At 36.6% G+C, this 20,163-nt stretch overlaps 2 protein-coding genes across 2 annotated transcripts; both read right to left on the reverse strand.

Moving 5' to 3' along the window:
* Nucleotides 1-147: 147 nt before the first annotated feature.
* LOC135841188 (uncharacterized) lies at nt 148-8,141 on the reverse strand. Its single transcript, XM_065358025.1, has 9 exons — nt 7,526-8,141; nt 6,942-7,424; nt 5,426-5,556; nt 5,260-5,304; nt 2,142-2,248; nt 1,849-2,041; nt 902-1,058; nt 663-784; nt 148-583 (listed from the first exon to the last, which is right to left on the reverse strand). The coding sequence occupies exons 1-9, from the start codon at nt 7,638-7,640 to the stop codon at nt 404-406; spliced, it is 1,533 nt and encodes a 510-aa protein (XP_065214097.1). The 5' UTR covers nt 7,641-8,141; the 3' UTR covers nt 148-403.
* Nucleotides 8,142-11,948: 3,807 nt separating this feature from the next.
* Nucleotides 11,949-19,319, reverse strand: LOC135838724 (calcium/manganese antiporter SLC30A10-like). The gene is made up of 7 exons (XM_065354473.1): nt 19,152-19,319; nt 18,610-18,810; nt 18,234-18,358; nt 18,040-18,149; nt 12,759-12,928; nt 12,409-12,683; nt 11,949-12,294 (listed from the first exon to the last, which is right to left on the reverse strand). The coding sequence occupies exons 2-7, from the start codon at nt 18,793-18,795 to the stop codon at nt 12,117-12,119; spliced, it is 1,044 nt and encodes a 347-aa protein (XP_065210545.1). The 5' UTR covers nt 18,796-18,810; nt 19,152-19,319; the 3' UTR covers nt 11,949-12,116.
* Nucleotides 19,320-20,163: the final 844 nt, after the last annotated feature.

Raw genomic sequence — 20,163 nt, forward strand, 5'->3', positions numbered from 1 at the left:
TTTTCAAAAACAACCAATTTCGGCAAAAATTAGAAATTACTGTTTCCGAATTGGGAACGGGCATCTTAAAATATGGTGAGTTGTTCGGCTAGGACGAAAGTATTGATAGGAGTGTTCGAGCGTTCTCCAAGAAGTATTTTAATTAGGTTCGAATTAAGTCTCTTTTATACACGTATTTTATTTTAAAATTTATTATAACGAACAATAATAAAACATGACGATGCATTATCATAGCCTAAAACTATCATATCAACGAATACAACAAACTATGTACAAATTGTGCCATGGTGACACAAACGAATAAAACGACCACAATCACCCTATTGAATATTACCTCCTTTCGAAATACCGTAACGATTAAGTCGATTAATTCAAATGTTATTTTAAAAATTTCAGTTTGTGATCAGAAATATATAATAAGGACAAACAAGCAAATTGCACATGTTGATAATTGTATTACTATGGCTATTTGTAAGTTGTTACTCGTTTGAGACTTTCCCGCGTTTTCCTCATTAGTTGCTGGTTGTAGCAATCCTGTTGCTGAGCTATTTTCGCCTTCGTTATCGTTCGTATCTCCAGAACTCTAAATTTGAAAATGAACAGATTATTAGGTGCCTGCTTAATTATGTAGAGAAAATATATGTACCACATCACGTACGTACCAAAGTGCTCAATTGCACATCTTTTGAAGGCGGACGTGAGTTTTTGGCTAATTGAACCAACAAGTAGACAGTGATCAAGCTAAATGCCCCCACTAGCAATAACAACACGACGAATCCAACCTCTGTAAAATACAGAATATCAACAAAATTTAAACAAAACTGTAGAAAACTTTTATAAATAGTGAATTTCTACTGCGTTAAACAGGGAATTTTTAATTTGAATTCAAAATTATACGAACTTGCAAATACACTAGAAGATGATGGCTGCGAAATATTTCGTTTTAATTTCAGGTCTATTGACGCCGTCTCCAATCGCTTCGTCTCATCATTTACCAGGGAATATGTACATTGGGTTTCTGTTATTACCCACGGCGATGTTACACCCGAGTATGTCAGCTTAAAAAAACAATAAACAAATGTAGGATTAAAAGTATACATTAGATATTTTTTGAGTAGGGTAGATGTTGAACTTTCTTGAGAGAATCGTTACCTCTTGATTTACAGTCTCCCATCTGCCGCTACGGTTATAGCCAAGCATATGACAATAGAAATAACTGCACCGCCTCCCCCCCCCGGGTAGGTGACCAGTTTTTTGCCTCGTGGATCACCTATTTGCCCCCCTCCTCCATAACAAATTTCAAGTGTCTCGTATCTACGATTTTTTATTACATCCTCTATTTACGGTTTCTGAAAATCTGTAGCTGGAAGCTTCAAAACGACTTGAAAATGCCTGTAGTCGACTTCATATCGTATTGAAATACATAGTTCTGCAGAGTAAATTTCAGCTTTCTAACTCAATTTGATTAAATTTTGTGGGAATTTCAATTTTTAAAAATGTATTGGAAGCTCCAAGAATTTTTAAAAAGTCACTGGAGGTTCCAAAATGACTTACACCCAGCAGCAGTCGACTTCATAGCGTGAATTTTGGATTTCCAACTTCATTAATTTCAAAAAAACGATTTTTTTTCTCATTTATGGCCTAAATTTGATTTTTAAAAATTCCCCAAAAATCGAAAAATTCACTTTGGCATTTGAATTTTTGGCTGCTGATGAATTTTTCGCACGCTTATAGGAAGGTTCCCGTTAAGAAAAAACTTGTCTCAGATGATTGGGGTGGGGGGGGGGGTGCAATTGTTACTAGTCAGTCTAGTTGTAGGCTAATTGTCTTACATTATCTTGTGCTTACCTTGGAAAAAGTGAAATTGGCGTGAATATCCATATTAAAGTTGAGGTTACATGTATAAATATCCAAGATTTTAGAATTTGAACCGATTTGGCATCTCGATTGTATATTTGACGATGCTGTGTGTTTGATCCATCCATTTCTAAATATGATCGTCTTTCCAACACCGATAAAGTATTCGCGAACGAAAACTTGGCTGAAATTTTCATTAATATACATGCGTAAAATATCTTTGAAAGTAGGAGTATCTAGCCCTAACTGGTGTTAATTTATTGTTGATTGATTATTATTCTTACTTTGTTAGTTGTATTTCCGGTCTCCAAATGGGATTCAAATCAATTTCAAACGAATCTTGTCCATCATGTTGGTATGGATACCAAGTCAGTCGTTCATCGAACCATTCCTAGATTTATACATGTGTACAAACTTAGTAATATTCTTTGAGCAGAATTAAAGGGTATTCCACGGTAAGATAGGCGAAATGGCCCTGTTCCCAGATTTGGAAAATTATGATGGATTATTGTTGGGTACCTCCAATGAAAATTTTTGAGCGGAATTTCCGCCCCCAACCCACCCCCTTGGTCTGTATAGCCAAAAAACGCGTTTTTACGAGAAAAATTCTCTATCCATGAGTTGTGGGGAGAAAATTTTGGTACCGCGTGGAATGTGTAAGGGAAGCATGGGTCTTTTAACACGATTTTTTTCAAAATTTTTTACCATAGTGGTGGGGGTGAAATTGACAAAAGAAAACTTTGAACCGCCACAGCTCCGGAGTATATGGGTAATCCAAAAAACTGTTTTCGCCAAAATGTGTCTTTTTACTAGTACTTTCTCACTACCAATCCATAAAATCGAAATTCTGTCTGAAAAATGGTCATATTTGCAAAAAACCCTGGAAAATACGCGTTTTTCGCGTTTTTTTGCAAAATAATGTGGAATATGCGAAAAATACATGGGACAAAAATGTTAAGCGTCAAATTTTACCCTAGAAAATGTGTTCACAAGGTTGTCAAAACGCTCATCTACTGAGCTACCTGCCCGCACACGCCGCCTCTTTGCAGCAAAGTCAAGAGATGAGATGAGGTATTATGGCACCTGCACTGAGAAAAATCACTTTAGTAAAAATTACTGAAAAGTTTAGTAAAGAGGACCTCTGGTCATTTTTTTGTAGTATTTACTACATTTCTTAGTACAAACTACTAAGAAACGTAGTAAAATGTACTGTTTCTACTACATTTCTTAGTATTATGTACTACAAAATGTAGTAAATTCTACAAAAAGGGTTACCAGAGGGCCGCTTCACTAGATTTTACAGTAACTTTTACTAAACAGTTCTCTCAGTGTGCTAGGGTGGTCCTTATTTTCGAAGTTGGAATTTTTTTGCTCCCACCCCCCAAAGTTGTTCCATTTGATGAAAAAATAAATCCTACGAAGTTTCAACCCCCTATGTAAAAAAAAGTGGTGCCAGAATGCCCCCCAATTTTTCACCCCCCATTTTTCAAAAAATTGAAAAATGGAAAATGATGCAATTTATTTAAATTTTTGATTGTTTTCAATCTATCACACCCCTATATTCCCCCTTTGAACCAAAACAGCCCCCAGAAATTTGTTACCCCCTCCCCTGTGAGAAAACAATAATTTGCTATTTTGCTATACACTTGGAGCGGAAAAAATTTTAGACAATTCCGGTAAATAAGGGGAAATAGTTTCGGCCATTTTGACCAAAGACACGATTTTATAGCAGCTTAAAATAAAAAATGAAAAAATATCATTCTTTGACTTTTTTTTGGAAATTGTTTTTGGTAATCTGGGGCCCAAGGGTAGCGCCAAATAAAATTTTTGTAAGAACCAAAATTTAGAAAATTCTCCAAGAAGCAACTTTTATTCCATGATTTTTCTTGTTTGAATTCAAGGTGGTAGGGAAGTTTGGAATATGGGGCAGGGGCGCCCTCAGGAAAGGGGGAGAAGTGGAGATTGGAATACGAGCTGAATTCACTAATTGTTTCAATGTGAAAAGTAATACTTAATCATAGTCATGAAATCACGTTAAAGTCTAAATCGACTAAGTATATTTTCAATTAAAATAGCGAAAAAACGCTTATTCGCGACTTTTCAAGCGTTTTTTGGAGGGGTTGGCTGGGGTCAAATCGAAAAACCGATTACGCTATTCGGTTCATAATCTCAAATCGCACCTTTTGAGTGCTATCCGTTTTCGGAAAAAGTGGGTATTGGTAAGTACTTTTAAATTCAAAAAAACGTTTCCCCAAAAATGGCCCTACTTGGGGGGGGGGGCACAGTTTCACCGCAGGGGCACGTGGGGGACTGAACTTTTTTTTGGGGTAATTTTAACGCACAATCTCCAACATAATTCAATTTCAGCGAAATTGAGACCATAAATTTTTCTGCTCCAACGGTATAGCAAAATAGCAAATTATTGTTTTCTCACAGGGGAGGGGGTAAAAAATTTCTGGGGGCTGTTTTGGTTCAAAGAGGGAATATTGGGGTGTGATAGATTGAAAACAATCAACAATTTAAAAAAATTGCATCATTTTCCATTTTTCAATTTTTTGAAAAATGGGGGGGGGGGGGTGAAAAATTGGGGGACATTCTGGCACCACTTTTTTTTACATAGGGGGTTGAAACTTCGTAGGATTTATTTTTTCATCAAATGGAACAACTTTGGGGGGTGGGAGCAAAAAAATTCCAACTTCGAAAATAAGGACCACCCTAGCAGGTGCCATAATACCTCATCTCTTGACTTTGCTGCAAAGAGGCGGCGTGTGCGGGCAGGCAGCTCAGTAGATGAGCGTTTTGACAACCTTGTGAACATATTTTCTAAGGTAAAATTTGACGCTTAACATTTTTGTCCCATGTAAGTATTTTTCGCATATTCCACATTATTTTGCAAAAAAACGCGAAAAACGCGTATTTTCCAGGGTTTTTTGTAAATATGACCATTTTTCAGACAGAATTTCGATTTTATGGATTGGTAGTGAGAAAGTACTAGTAAAAAGACACATTTTGGCGAAAACAGTTTTTTGGATTACCCATATACTCCGGAGCTGTGGCGGTTCAAAGTTTTCTTTTGTCAATTTCACCCCCACCACTATGGTAAAAAATTTTGAAAAAAATCGTGTTAAAAGACCCATGCTTCCCTTACACATTCCACGTGGTACCAAAATTTTCTCCCCACAACTCATGGATAGAGAATTTTTCTCGTAAAAACGCGTTTTTTGGCTATACAGACCAAGGGGGGTGGGTTGGGGGGGGCGGAAATTCCGCTCAAAAATTTTCATTGGAGGTACCCAACAATAATCCATCATAATTTTCCAAATCTGGGAACAGGGCCATTTCGCCTATCTTACCGTGGAATACCCTTTCAATGAATTACCTAGAAAACGATCTTATACTTACTATAATTATCGTCCCACGTAATTCCATGAAACCATTTAGAATATTCTGTGGAATGGAAATTAATTTGTTAAAAAAATTATCGCGGGGTGTGTTTGTAAGATTAGGTAGCTGATACTTCAAGAAAAATAATTTACAACGCTGAAGCATGCGAAAATTGCGAACTTACCAAATCCAAATACGAACTTTGAATTTCGATTTGCGGTGATGCTTTATCGATATGGTTTGGACGAAATTCTTTATGATAGCCACCCTTACCAAAAAAATTGTATTTAAGTTTTTCTTGGTTGTATATTTTACCTGAAAAAATGGATAGTACGCGTTTTACCATACAATAAAGTACATACTCGTATATGTAATTTAGTACTTGACAAACAGTCATTGTCATTACTAAATTGTGGTAACACTTCTGAGATAACTCCTTTTAATGCCGCACAAATTATGTATTATACATAATACTTACATGTAGCACCGAATATTATAAAAGTCGTTGCTTTATTAGGAAAAGGTCGTAACTACATGAAAGTTGATTTCTCAGAAAATGCATTTTAATTTTTAAAGAGCATTCTATCAAGTACACTTGATAGTTTTAGATAAGGTAAGAGAACATTTGGTTATTGCAATCATTTTCCTGCTAATTTTCAAAATAAACATCCTGGTAGCACTGATTTTTCATTTTTTTATTTGAGGAACTCTGAACTGAAAAAAGTAAAATTCAACAAAGGAACTTTCACCTTAAGTCAAGCTTTTTTCATCAAAAGCCCATAAGAAATACACAGGAACGATATCCTTAAGGTGATGAGGTTGATTTTCTGCAATTTATCAGTGAAATTACGTGAAATTATGTGTTTATAATGACTTTTCTTACCAACAAATTACAAAAATCGAAAGAAATAGGTTCAATCTGAGAAACAATATCATTTAGAACCTTTTCATTGTAACGGTTTTGAAAACGTATATTTAAAACCATTTGTTTTCGGCTATTACGAGAACAAAAAACATCAAAATTCAATTTCAAGTGTTGCATCATGTAGAGGACAAAATTCTCTTTCCAATGATACCACTATCTCATTTTTTATAAAAATTGTAGTTACGACCTTTTCCTAATAAAGCAACGAAGTATAGCATTTTGAAAATATTGTGAAAATTAACAAACAACATTGTAAAATTCCCGAAGTTAAGTTTTGGGGTTTTGACGAATTTCTAAAAATTCAAAAAATTTAAAAGGCTGTAAAATATTGAGGGCGATTTCATTAATTTTTTCACGAATTATTAATTAAATTTTTCGAGTAAAGTGAATGAACATGAATGATTTCTTCAATTTAAACTTCCACACATGAACAACTACTAGTTTTGGACCACTCTGGTATGTATCTCGAGGGGGGTTTCTCTCGTGAAATTTCAAAACGCTCTGCGAATGTCTCAAATGAACTTCAGCACCTATATGAGTTCCATCTGTGCTTAATTGACACCATGTCGGCCGTTTTAGGTATGTAGTTATCACTAAATTTTAGGAATGTCAGTTCAAACGTGAATTTTTGACCAATTCGTAAATTGCAGAAAATGTTAAAAACTGAAATACCTACTCATTCCCCCCCGCGCCCACCACCTGCGCTGCGAAGTAATTACTTGTAGCTCTGAAATTAATAAAATGTGAAAATAGGTAAATTCAATTTTTTCCATACCAGCTTCATTCTTGCATTCATGATACCAAGATGTCCGGTGCGGAAAATGACTGGAAAAGCTATAATACGAGTAATCAATTGGTAGCACGTCTTGATCCTTCCAAAACAAGAAAGCCTCATTGGAACTGTTTCCGACTCGAATAATTCCATCCGTTGATATATTTATTTTAAATTGACGCCACTCTTTCGGCGATAAAACGTTCCCTTGGCGATGCACCGCAACATCCTTATGTAATCGATGCCTTCGGATTGATGAATGCGTTTTGCCAGAATCCAAAACTATTTCGTAGGCGTGTAAGTCTTCTTCTTTCGTTTTTGGCAACTCTTCTGTTGGCGAAATTAATATGGAGACGTCTTGATCTCCTTTGACGAAGAATTCCAACGCTATTTCGCCGCTGTCCGTTTTAGGAATTGGAAAAAAAGCTTTATAATCGGATGGATTGCTTAACCCAGTATCTAATACTTTGCAGTTTTCTTTTAAAACTGAAAAAAAAAGAAGAAAACTAGAGGTTTTCAAAACAATACTGAAGCTGTGTTACTTTATAGAATACACGGACACATAATATTATCTATTTTTTTTTTACCTTTCTCCGGTTGATCGTAACATGAATTATAACCGTTCGCAAAATTCACATTAATTACAAATAAAATTTGAATAATCGCGTACAATTTCATTAACTTTTCACTAAAATTATTCATTTTCAATATTTAACTAATATGAAAAACTGAATGATAAACTTGCCGTTGATTCTTATAGAATGAAGAATAAGTCGTATCGTTTTAGTTATCTAAACTTGTGTTCCTCTTCCTACATGTAGATAATCTGATAACCTAAAGGAAATCTCATAATCATTATCAAATTTTCATTTCCGGTAGATGTGCCGTACTCCACTATAGACACTGGAAGTTCGTCGCATTCTATGGCAGGTAACAAGAGTCAACCTTATCGGACTACTGCGCGGTGTATGAGGCGGAAACCGCCGAAACCCCGAAACCGGTATTCATAGTTATTAGTGTACATCAACATCAACGTTGCAAGTTTGCTGCCCTTGGAAATCTCTTCAGTCTTCATTCATCAGGGCTCTACCTTTGAAGGGCTCTAGCAAAATATCTAGCGAAGCTCACGTCAGATGACTTCTGTTTCCATCTTTCTGGCATCTAGCATCGTTATTCGTTACCGAACTTCCAGTCACATACCGAAGGCATCTTTTTGGAGGGGATACGTTTTGAAGATCCCAACTATGCTAGATGTAGATACGTAGATTACGTACGTTCTACGTATATGTAGCTAAAATGTTTGTTACCTGCCCAGTGCCCACTACCGCCCTTTGTCCCTTTTACACCATACATAGTTACATACCCGCATACCCAGTACCCTGGACTTCAACCCAGCAGCATTTCATGTAGAAAGCAGCTAACAAACTCATAAATCATAATTAAGTATGGTGTTGGCCTTATCAGCAAAATTGAATTTTTTTTTGGTTGCCAAAATTGCTTCAAAATTAGTCAAAAATGAACATAGTTAAAATCACAAAATTAAGTACCTGGACCTACCTGTCTACCTAAAATATCGAAAAATTGCTATAACTGAGAAAAATTGAATGAAACAATCAATAGTATCTACTGAAAATCCCCTCATAATACACGAATAAAATTGACCAATTGGGCAAAATTTTGCTAAAATTTGCTCAAAAATTAGTTACGATATCATGAAAAGGGTATAAAATAAGGTATGGGTGACGAAACACCACAAAAATCTCGAAAAAATTGCGCAAAAAAGCTCCAAATGACAGAGAAATGGGTAGTGGGAATTGTGAACAAATTGCGAACCTTTATAAGCATAATATAAATGCTAGTTTAAAGAAAACAACAGACACAATAATTGGTGACAAACTTATTCCACAACAAGCTGGTTTTCACCAGGAAAAAAGCTGTACACTTCAGGCCACCAGCCTAGTACAACGACATTGAAGATGGGTTTGAGAAGAAGAAAATCACAAGTGCAGTGTTTGTTGATCTAACTGCTGCATACAATACTGTGAACCACCATCTACTGTGCAAGAAAGTATAATTATACAAAGTCACCCATGATCACAATTTCACCACCATCATTAAATCTGTGCTCAGTAATAGGATGTTCTATGTCATCCACATGGGAAAGTCCAGCAGATGAAGAAGGCAAAAAAATGGGCTGCCACAGAGGAGTGTTCTCGTCCCAATCCTGTTCAACATATACACGAATGAGCAGCCAATTGGAGACCAGACCAGACACTTTCTGTATGCAGATGACCTGGCAGCAACTGCTCAGGGGGATACACACATAGAGCCTAGAGGTACAAGGAATGTTGCAGGAAACTCTGAATAAACTAGAGACTTACTATGTGGAGAATGCCCTCAGACCAAATCCATCCAAAACTCAAGTGTGTAGCTTCCACCTGAAGAATGTGAAGGCAAAGTGCACATTGTAGGTGGTATGTGGAGGATTGCAGCTGAAGAACTATGGATATCCCAAGTACCTAGGAATCACGCTATAAATTATTAAACCCTCACATATAAGAGACATTGTGAGAACACCAAAATGAAGGTGGAAGCAAGAAACAACTTATTGCAGAAACTGGTATTAACAAGATGGGGAGGAACGCCAAAGACACAGAGGACTGTGTTACTCTACGTCTACAGCAGAGGATGGATGCGCCGCCTGGGGCCGCTCAGCACACACTAAGAAGATCAAAGTAGCTCTCAACAACACCATGAGAATTGTGTCTGGTTGCTTCTGACCAACTAGTGTCAAATACCTACCAAGAATATGTGGCATTCCACCTCCTGGGATAAGATGGTGTGTGGCAGCAGATGTCGTCGTCGTCGTAGTCGCGCACCTTTACAGGAGATAGCGTATATGTCCATCTATATTAGCTGGTATCTAGCGTATCTAATTGTTTCTTCCAGGGTCTTGCAGGGGGAGTTGGCCGGTGAGTTTGTTGTTAACAGTTCCGATCGTTTCCTCCCTCTCGTCGATCTTCCTTGGATTTTCCCCTGTACCACTAGCATGAAAATACCATTTTCTCGTATTTTATGAGCTACATACTTTAGCTTTCTGTTTTTGATGTCTTCAACTACGACTTTCCGCTCCTCTCCTATTCTTGCTAGTACTTCCTTGTTGGTAACGAAGTCCTTCCATGAGATCCGTAGTAGCCTTCGATAGCACCACATCTCAAAAGCGGATACTTTCTTCTCGCATTCTGCACTCATGGTCCATGTTTCACAGGAATACTTCAGAATGGTCCATACGTAGCATCGCACAATTCTCTTCCTCAGATCAATACTCATCGTTCGATTTCCCAGCACATTGGCAAGGTTGTTGAAAGCAGTCTTTGCCATTCCAATCCGTGATTTGATTTCTTTATGATCTCTACCATAAACTTGAATTATCACCATTGGTTTTGGCTTGACCTCCAATCTCACGAGTAGTATCCTCTCTGATTTTGGAATTATGGCACTGATTTTATCGCTGATTCTGGTATGTATTAATATACCCACACCTTGTTCGTGTGTGTCTTTCCCAGCAAAGATCATTTCATAATTTTCATCTACCCGGTATCTACCGTTTCCAGTCCATCGGGTCTCACTTACTCCTAACACGTCGATTTGCAATCTCCTGGCTTCTTTAATTACACTAGCAAGTTGTCCAATTTTATACAAAGTTCGTACATTCCAGGTTGCGACGTTGATGTTGTTCCGCCTTGTTTTAACTCCGCGTATTCTTAGCACCCTATCCGGCTGCCTTGGCGGATGAGGATCAGCCTGACGGAGACTTAGGGCCGTTGCTACATTGATGTCCATATAATTCTAGGGAAATATAATGGTGTTGGTTTCCCGTTGCCTTCCACCATGATTTTCTGTTGGGGTTTACTCCCTTAGCCGAATTTGCCAGTTTTTAGGCGCTGGTATTCGCCTACTCACTCTGAAGCTCTTGCGCTTCCCTGGGGCTGGAACGAGTGAGTTGTTGGTGTTCTACAGCTCTTATGCATTCTTGTTTGTAATCCGGATTTATGTAGAGGCTTGGCCTTCGACTTGCCACTCCTCCCCGTCGTTCCACCAACTGGAGAATTCTGCTTTAGCCATGTTTATCGATTCCGAGTCCATCGAACAGCAACATGTTACCACCCCACACGACGTGGACGCGCAGAATACCCCTGGTGTTGTCTTCGCCTTCTCATCTGTCCTGGGGGACTGGCTCCTCTTGATGATCCGAGCTACTACCTAGAGACTACCTCTAGCGACAACAACCTGTGCCCTCGCGGAGCGGCAGCAGATGTAGAGAGGACAAAAAAGAAACAAGACCCTCGTCATGTTATGTTTAACTAGAAAGATGTGACTTCAAGGCTGAAGTCCAGGAGGAGTTTTATGAAAAGATGTGGCACAGGCACTGCATACACTAGAGAGGAGCTGTGGGGAGAAACGGACAATTGCACAGAAGACCTGGTGCAGTGATGGAAGGGGAGAGTTTATGGTGATCCGAATGTCCCGGATATGAAAAGAAGGAGGAGAAGAAGAAAACAACGTTAACTACATGAAGACTTGAATCTTATTAGGTAGATACATTAATTGTACTTTTTTGGATTTGGGTAGTTTTTGAAGACAATGTTGAGTACATCGAGATAAATTATTTAAAAAAAGGTAATTCGCAGTAATGACTGCATGAATTTCTAAGGGGGAACCTATACATTACCATCAAGTACTCACTACATGAAACAATGCACTCCTTCTGCAAGTAACTTGGACCATTACATGACAGCGCAATATACCGCTTTGTATACAGTACTCATTGCATTAATTCAGGTGATGAGTACCTACATGATTTCAAAAATCATTTTTTTCAGTGCACCATTTTGTTAGTAGGGACAACTTTTTCTCGGCAAGCTTTCTTTATTAAAATGTTCATTAGGATGTTCCTTTGGGAAAAAGTTTTTCCGGAGGTGAAAATTTGAATGAATAAATGAATAAAAATACAATAACAGATCATTTATTACAAAATTCTAGAATTCTATTCATTTGTTAATGTCTCGCACTAACATATTGCTCAAAATGAAAAAAGGGAAAACAAAATTGAACCTCAAATTTTGTAGATAATATTTAAAATAGTCCAGAAATATGTACACTCTCGTAATTAGAGATTTATAATGTTGAAGGCTCTTCAACGTACTGTTGCGTTGAATTCGAAGAGCTTCGATTTAAAGTGACATTCAACGATTCGACGAATTCCGACTGTATGGTGATGGAATGAATTCCTTCATCATGGAAAAATTCTTCGACTTTTTCCGACAATTTCATGTATTCGAATAAACTTTTATACCTGAAATGAGCAAATTACGGTCAATGAGAACAGCAAAATTTCATCCATGAACTGGTTCAAGCTCAATTTGTCGAGTTAATTTTGTAGAATACATAATTGTGTCTATAAAATCACCATATATGAGCAGATGCGATGATTTTGTCGCCGGTCAATTGCCATACGTGAAACTCGCGTACCGCTGAAACACCGTCGAAAGTTTTTAAAAGTCGACTTTGAATTTCATCTACTTGAATATGCGCAGGAAACGATTGTAATAAAATGAACGCCGATTCTCGCAACAGTGGCCAGACAGATCGAAGCATTATCATAACCACTAATAAACTCAGCGTTGGGTCGACGAGATTAAAGTAACCTTTGTACTTCCATAGGCCAACCATAACGTGAACAAGCTATAAAATAAACATCACCGATTAATAAATTGATCCGAATGCCTTTGAAATAATTAACAAGAAAATTTCCTATACCAGAGGAATTATAATTTTAACTGAATTAAGGGTACCGGCCAAACAATGGAGAAATACTCCTCTCATGTTCATTTGTTGTGGAGATTCGCTTTTTTGATCTTGAACACGATTAGGTGGTTGGAATCTTTCAGCGTTTTCATTTGAGTCTATAGCTGTAGCATTTGCACCGGCTGAAATTAATTATTAGTTCATTCACATTCGTTTGTTTGCCATATTGATATCAATATTTGTAATTCTAATATTCTTTACATTTCTCGTAACTTATATTAAGCTGAAGTTTTTCCAACTTTTTTGCCTGGTTTTCCCTACTTTTTACCCCAGATCATCCTCTAGTATTTTTCATGCATGTGGTTCGAACATATTTTGGGAGGGAGAGTCGAAAACAAAACTGTTGGATAATTTAAAGTGTTCAAAAACATTGCTATACTTGACAAAAAATTTGAATTGTTCTATTGCAAGATTGGTATCAAAATCAAAAATAAAAGTTGGCATTTTTTTTCGTATTTTTTTTTTAGCTTTTTGACCTTTAAAAATCGAATTCAAAAAAATTTAATAGAATATTTTTGATTCGGAAAATTTACAATTTGCGATTTGAAAATTATTTTCAATCTAAGAAGCTTCAACGCCAAAATTTTGTGCTTTTTGGTAGGTATTTTTGAATAAAATTTCGCCCCCTTTTTTCGTTATTTTGCACTTTTTTTTTTCATTTTGAAAAATTGCTCTCTAGAATAATTTAAATTTGCTCGAGCTAAATGGGAGCAAAAGCTTACGTACTTCGAAAAGTAAAATAATTGATGCAAAAAGTTGATTTTCTTGGCTTCAGCATTTAAAAATTTCAACAATAGTTTTCAGGAAATTATATAATATTTTCAGAAATTGGAATAAAAAGCACGAGCCAAGCGAGGGTAATAGTTTTGAAAAATTGATAATTTCAAGGGAAATGATCTAGTCCGAACGAAGCCAGGGCCGAAAAGTGTGAAAAATTGATAAAACATTTCTCAAATTTTTAATGATGGAAAAACTATTGCAGTTTTGTTGGCTTTAGCGTTTTCAGTTTTCAGAAAATTTAAATAATTTTAGAAAAAATGTGAATGCTGGGGCTGGCTCGAGCAAGGTGAGGGCAAAAGCTCTCAAAAATTTAGAATTCTTCATTTTTTTCGGAATATAATTTTTATACAAATGAGGAGCTGAGAATCAAAACTCACATTTGCCAAAAAAAAAACCGTTTTATGGCAGATTTGGATATACCGTTTTACACTCTATAATGTGTCATATTCGGTTTTTTTGGATCAAAGTCATTTTGGTGTGAAATTCACTTTCAAAACCAAGGGTTAGAATCAAAACTTAGTTTTGTTTGCAAAATTCTATAGGGAAAAGTTTGATAACAAGCTGAATTTTGGTACACGGGTTTTTTTTGATACGCTGAACACGAATTTGGGGTGTCCAGGTGAATCCGGTGTACCCTTCCCCCTTTTTTGTGGACCTTAAGCCCCCAAATTTGTTTTTAAGCGTTCAGGTCCGAAAATATGCAATTTTATGCAAAATGCTTCTCATCGATTTCGTTTCACTATTCCACGTCGAATGAAGAGTCAGCGAAGTTTCCCACCCCAAAGGGGGTTAACCTATGGTCACTCAAAGTAGGGGTGCACAGTGGACTGTGAGCACCCTCAAAACGGGCGTAATTCAAAAACAGACAATGAACCCTAAAAAAATGGTACAATGGTATCCTCCCTTATGTTTTTTGGGTCGCAGAATACGAATTTGACAATATTTTTTTTGTAGGGGTGGGCGATGAGGGGGTGAGGGGGACGAGAAATTCAAAATTTGACTATAATGATGTGTGATATGTCGAAATGTATGTTTTTGAGGGTGTAGATCACGAATTTGACAATATTTTTTTCGTAGGGGTCAATGGTGGGGGCTGAGGGGTGAAAATGGTTGAAAATTCAAAATTTGACTATAATGATGTATGATATGTCAAAATGTATGTTTTCGTGGTTGTAGATCACGAATTTGACAATATTTTTTTCGTAAGGGTTAATGGTGGGGGATGAAGGGGGTGAAAAATTCAAAATTTGACCATAATGATGTGTGATATGTCGAAATGTTTGTTTTTGAGGGTGTAGATCACGAATTTGACAATATTTTTTTCGTAGGGGTGAATTGTGGGGGATGAAGGGGGGAAAACGGTGAAAAATTCAAAATTTGACTATAATGATGTGTGATATGTCGAAATGTACCAAGTATGAATAATTCAACTGAAAGTGAGTAATTTTCATCAATTTACTCGATTTTAGTTGTTATAAAGTCATTATAGAGGTTTAATTTACGTTAAAACTCCGTTTTTTGCCTACTCTGCTACATAAATAGCAGGGCTTCCTCTAAGGAAATTTTGGAGCTACACAAGCTTGAATAAATTGAAGTAATTTTCGATAATGATTACAATCGAGGTTTTTTTCTGAGTGGGGGGGAGGGGGGTGGTTGAAGGTGTACTTACACGGAAAACCTCATTATTAGACATAAACGTAGGGATAGGATAAAGCTTTATAGAAATATGGTACACCGCTAGGACCGTTTCGACGCAATTTTTCCGGGGGGGGGGAGGAGGAATACATGAAAATGCCAACTCAGGACTTTTCCCCCTTAGAAATAAAATTTACAACTCATTTCTGAAGAATGAAATGTACAGGCAAACAAAACTAAAAAAAGGCATGTTTTTTTGTGTGATGAGTTACTTCCAAAAAGTTTATCATTTTGCTTCAAATCTTTGAAATTCGAATAGTAATTTTTTTTGAAAAATTCAAAAGTGAAAATAAAAAGCAAACGAGCCCGAGCGAAGCGAGGGCAAAAGCTCTCAAAAATTAGTATCCTGAGAAGCATGAAAAAATGGAATTTGAATGATGATTTTTTATAAATCTAAGAATCAAAAAAGAAAAGCAAATGGCCCGAGCGAAGCGAGGGCGAAAGCTCTCAGAAATCAGTTTTTTAAGAGGTATAAAAAACGATGTTTTCCCCTGTTCAGGAGTTACCTACTTATAAGAAGTTTATGATTTTGCTTCAAAATTTCAAATTGAAATGATGACTTTTTTAAAATTCGAAATACAAAGCAAACGGGCCCGAGCGAAGCGAGGGTAAAAGCTCTTGAAAATTGATATTTCGAGAGGTATAAGTAAAAACGATATTTTCTTGTGTGATAAAACGATGACGTTTATTATTTTTGCTTCAAAATTTAAATATTTGATTAATGATTTAAAAAAAAATTCAATCTTGGGAATAAAAATGGAACTGCACAAACCAATTTCCAACTGCACAGCTTTTTTTTGGAGCTGCACAAAATGTGCGGAGCTGCACGTTACAGGAAGCCCTGATAAATAGGAATAGAACAAATTTTTGCACGTAGATGCACGGGAAATCCCAGGGGCTAGTACTTAAGATAGTGTATTTCAAGATGTCATTTGCCATTTTTGCCCCCGAATGCCCCGGCGACCACAACAGTCAATTATAATGAAAAATCATGGTGAATTTTGTTTAAATGTTACAAATTTTTTCTTCCAGGGACTTTGACGGCTCTCCAATAGAAAATTCTTCATCCCCCACCCTTCACCTTTTCTACACCTTCAAAAACATACATTTTGACATATCACACATCATTATGGTCAAATTTTGAATTTTTCACCGTTTTCACCCCCTTCATCCCCCACAATTCACCCCTACGAAAAAAATATTGTCAAATTCGTGATCTACACCCTCAAAAACATACATTTCGACATATCACACATCATTATGGTCAAATTTTGAATTTTTCACCCCCTTCATCCCCCACCATTAACCCTTACGAAAAAAATATTGTCAAATTCGCGATCTACAACCTCGAAAACACACATTTCGACATATCACACATCATTATAGTCAAATTTTGAATTTTCAACCATTTTCACCCCTCAGCTCCCACCATTGACCCCTACGAAAAAAATATTGTCAAATTCGTGATCTACACCCTCAAAAACATACATTTCAACATATCACACATCATTATAGTCAAATTTTGAATTTCTCGCCCCCTCACCCTCTCATCCCCCACCCCTATAAAAAAAATATTGTCAAATTCGTATTCTGCGACTCAAAAAACATAAATTTTGCATAAAATTGCATATTTTTTTTCGGACTTAAACGCAAAAAAACAAATTTGGGGGCTTAAGGTCCACAAAAAAGGGGGAAGCGTACACCGGATTCACCTGGACACTCCAAAGTCGTGTTCAGCGTATCAAAAAACCCCCGAGTACCAAAATTCAGCTTGTTATCAAACTTTTCCCTATCGTCGTAATTAAAACAGTGAAAAAAAATTTGATCGCAAATCTTGGAGTCAAAACTCACATTTGCCATTCTTTGTCTGGATATTAAAGCAGAAGGGAGCTAGGTGAAAATCAGCCAACACACGGAATCGTGTGCTAGTAGCGCTATCTAATGATTCATTTTGGTATTATAAGTTTTTTCAACTGGCAACACTACTAACTCAGTTTTTCGCGTTTTTCTCAAAATCGTTTATGGTGGCAAATGTGAGTTTTGATTCTCAGCTCCTCAAATATTTCCAAAAACAACCAAGTTTGGCAAAATTAGAAATTGTTGTTTTCGAATTTTTAGCGAAAAATATGACATTTTTTGATATCGCAGCAGAAGTTGGGACTTTCTGGCGGTTTTTTTTTTTTTTGGTTGGAAAATTTCAAGTATTCGTATTAAACATTATTTTTGATGTGAGAAGTCTCGAAGCGAGGGCAAAAGCTTTCGAAAATTAATACTTTTTAAAAAGTAAGGTAACATCAAACGTGAAACAACATACTAATTATTGAATTTTTGATGATGCAAGAATTGGGGTTTTCATGGCTTTAACATTTTATCAGTTTTCTGGATATTATAATATTTTTAAAAAATATGAAGGGGGTCGAACGAAGCGAGGACATAAGCTCTCAAAAATTCGGAATTATTCTTCATTTTTTACACGACCTAATTTCTTGAATTTTCGTCGAAAAATAATACCCTTACATTTTTAGATATTCCAAGAGAAGTTGAGACTTTCTAGCAGTTTTAACTGGAATACATTGAAGAGACCTTTTACCCCTAATTTTTCCAAAAAATTCTCAACTTTTCGCCCAAATTTTTCTATCGGTGGTGGGGCGGAGGGCGGCTGGCACGCCTCTGAATTCATCCAACAGTAAATGGGTATAATGAAAGGTGAATTGAATTTTCGAACGAATGTAATACTCATGTAGATCGAGATGCCTACCGCGGAATAAAAACAATCCAATGACATTTACGAACAATCTGGACACTCCGTGTAGGAAAAATAAACAAGGTCTATCTTCAATATTTCCTGGTTGAAATGCTTGATAAAACCTAGAAAATCAATACACTTATCAATGCATTTGTACACAGTGTAATGAGAATACTAAAACGTTATATCTTATCATTTATACGTACCGTCTACAAGCGTCAACAGTGATTGAAAAACACAGCGCTACTAGAAATACGGCATTCACAAAAGCTCCAAGAACCTCGGCTCTTGCCCATCCAAAGGTACTTCTGGAGCATTTTTTCGACGATATCTGCGGGTAAAATAATCGTTCTTAATTAAAACATCAATGATACTAAATTGTTCACTGCTTTAGCAATTAATTCTTATTATCAGGTCACTTTAATATTTATCGCGACATTTGATAATTCATCGTGTACTATGAAAAGAATTTCATGAGTACAAATTATTATTCTCTCATCATTCGTATTAGATACCTACTATTTTGAAATTTCTTCGAATTAGGAGTAAAAAATGTTGCTAAGATGATGCTTTGGTACCTACCTTAATTGACATAAAAGCCACTACTAATGTTGCCAGACCGCTCAGTATTTGAATGTTGTCAGGTTTCAATGTCCCAGGGTTTGCAATGTATAAAATCTCCACGACTAAGAAGTATACTATTGTCTTTAGCCAGAACATCGATATCAATCGGCGACATCGGCGTTGATTCCCGGAAAGTCGACCCATTGTTGGATAATTTGACTGTAAATTATAAGCTAATTAACACAATTGGGTAGGGGTACCTATCAAGTGGTAGGCTATCACATTACAGTGATAAGAAATTGTGAGTTGAAAAATCGTTATCTTGAAACATACATACTTAATTGTTTAAAAAATATCAACAAACTAAGTTCGTGAAGACGTGAATTTTTTTCAATTCAAAAAAAAAATTCACGAACAAGTGGAAAAAATTGGTACTTAGTCGAGTGTTTTTCCAAAAGTGAGAAATTTCGATAGAACTTGACTTGACTGCAATATTTTAATATGATTTTCGCAAAAAACGGTGGTACCTAAGTAGGTAAATATTATACACTATTACATACCTAAATCAATTAGCAGATAAGAGTTGGATTTAGACGAGGATCCAAATATTTTCCCACGATTGGCAATATTCACTAAACTATGTGCTACTATTATTATTACTACCACGTAAATGGCATCAAGACTGGTTGTACACTTACTCATCTACGGTGCAGTGTGCCTACTGCTGAGGCCTATTGAATCTTTTCGTGGAAGGATGGTGAGTTTTGCAGTGTTGCCACGTAACCGTTCGTAACTCTAGTCATAGTCGGGCAGCCCGCTTAAGGATCTATTGCACCCCCCCCCCGGGTCGATCCTCCGGTACGACTTTTTTCTTAAAGGGGGGAGTCCTAAGGAACATTTCTATCCGTTGTCCTCAAAAAAAAACAGCCCTACTTACAAAATGGCGGCCATTTTGATTGACAGGTCATCCAAAATCGCAGATTTTGCATTCCAACGTAGGACTTGCACGAAATTTTCTAATCCGTTCAAAAATAGATCGAAAGATCAGGCAAAAATTTAACGTGTGGCAAAATTTCAAGTGCTTAAAGTGCCTTTTTCGAAATTTTAGCCAAAAATGAGGGGAAAAATCAAAATCTTACCAAATTGACCTAGAAAGCTGAAATTTGGGATATACCCTATTTTCGACACGCCAAATCGATTGGAAACTGTTTCAACCCGTTTTGAGTAGTTCTGGAGCCTCCAGCAGATTTTCGAAGCACAAAATTTCCCAAAATTTCATCAAATGGAGATGGAAAGCCGAAATTCATTCTTCGAACTAATTTCAATACGCTACGAAGTCGACTGCAGGTGGATTTCAAGTCGTTTTGAAGCCCCCAGCGACTTTTTGAAAATTACTGGAGTCTCCACCAGATTTTGAAACTTGAAATTCCCACAACATTTTATCGAATGGAGTTAGCAAGCTGAAATTTACTTCGTAAACTAATTTCAATACGATATTATGAAATCGACTGCACAGTGGTTTTAAATGGTTTCGAAGCTTCCAGCTACTTTTTGGAAATTTCAAAAACGACT

This window comes from Planococcus citri, chromosome 3 (assembly GCF_950023065.1).
Source record: "Planococcus citri chromosome 3, ihPlaCitr1.1, whole genome shotgun sequence".
Lineage (NCBI taxonomy): Eukaryota > Metazoa > Arthropoda > Insecta > Hemiptera > Pseudococcidae > Planococcus > Planococcus citri.

What these genes read in the sequence shown, in the direction of transcription:
- LOC135841188 (XM_065358025.1), bottom strand. Translation starts at nt 7,640, where the DNA reads ATGAATAATTTTAGTGAAAAGTTAATGAAATTGTACGCGATTATTCAA. An exon ending in TGAATGCAAGAATGAAGCTG is followed by an intron (nt 5,557 to 6,941) that starts GTATGGAAAAAA and finishes CCATTTTTTCAG; the next exon opens with GTAAAATATACAACCAAGAA. An exon ending in AAAGTTCGTATTTGGATTTG is followed by an intron (nt 5,305 to 5,425) that starts GTAAGTTCGCAA and finishes TCCATTCCACAG; the next exon opens with AATATTCTAAATGGTTTCAT.
- LOC135838724 (XM_065354473.1), bottom strand. Translation starts at nt 18,795, where the DNA reads ATGGGTCGACTTTCCGGGAATCAACGCCGATGTCGCCGATTGATATCG. An exon ending in ACTGTTGACGCTTGTAGACG is followed by an intron (nt 18,150 to 18,233) that starts GTACGTATAAAT and finishes TTGATTTTCTAG; the next exon opens with GTTTTATCAAGCATTTCAAC. An exon ending in TTAAAATTATAATTCCTCTG is followed by an intron (nt 12,684 to 12,758) that starts GTATAGGAAATT and finishes TTTATTTTATAG; the next exon opens with CTTGTTCACGTTATGGTTGG.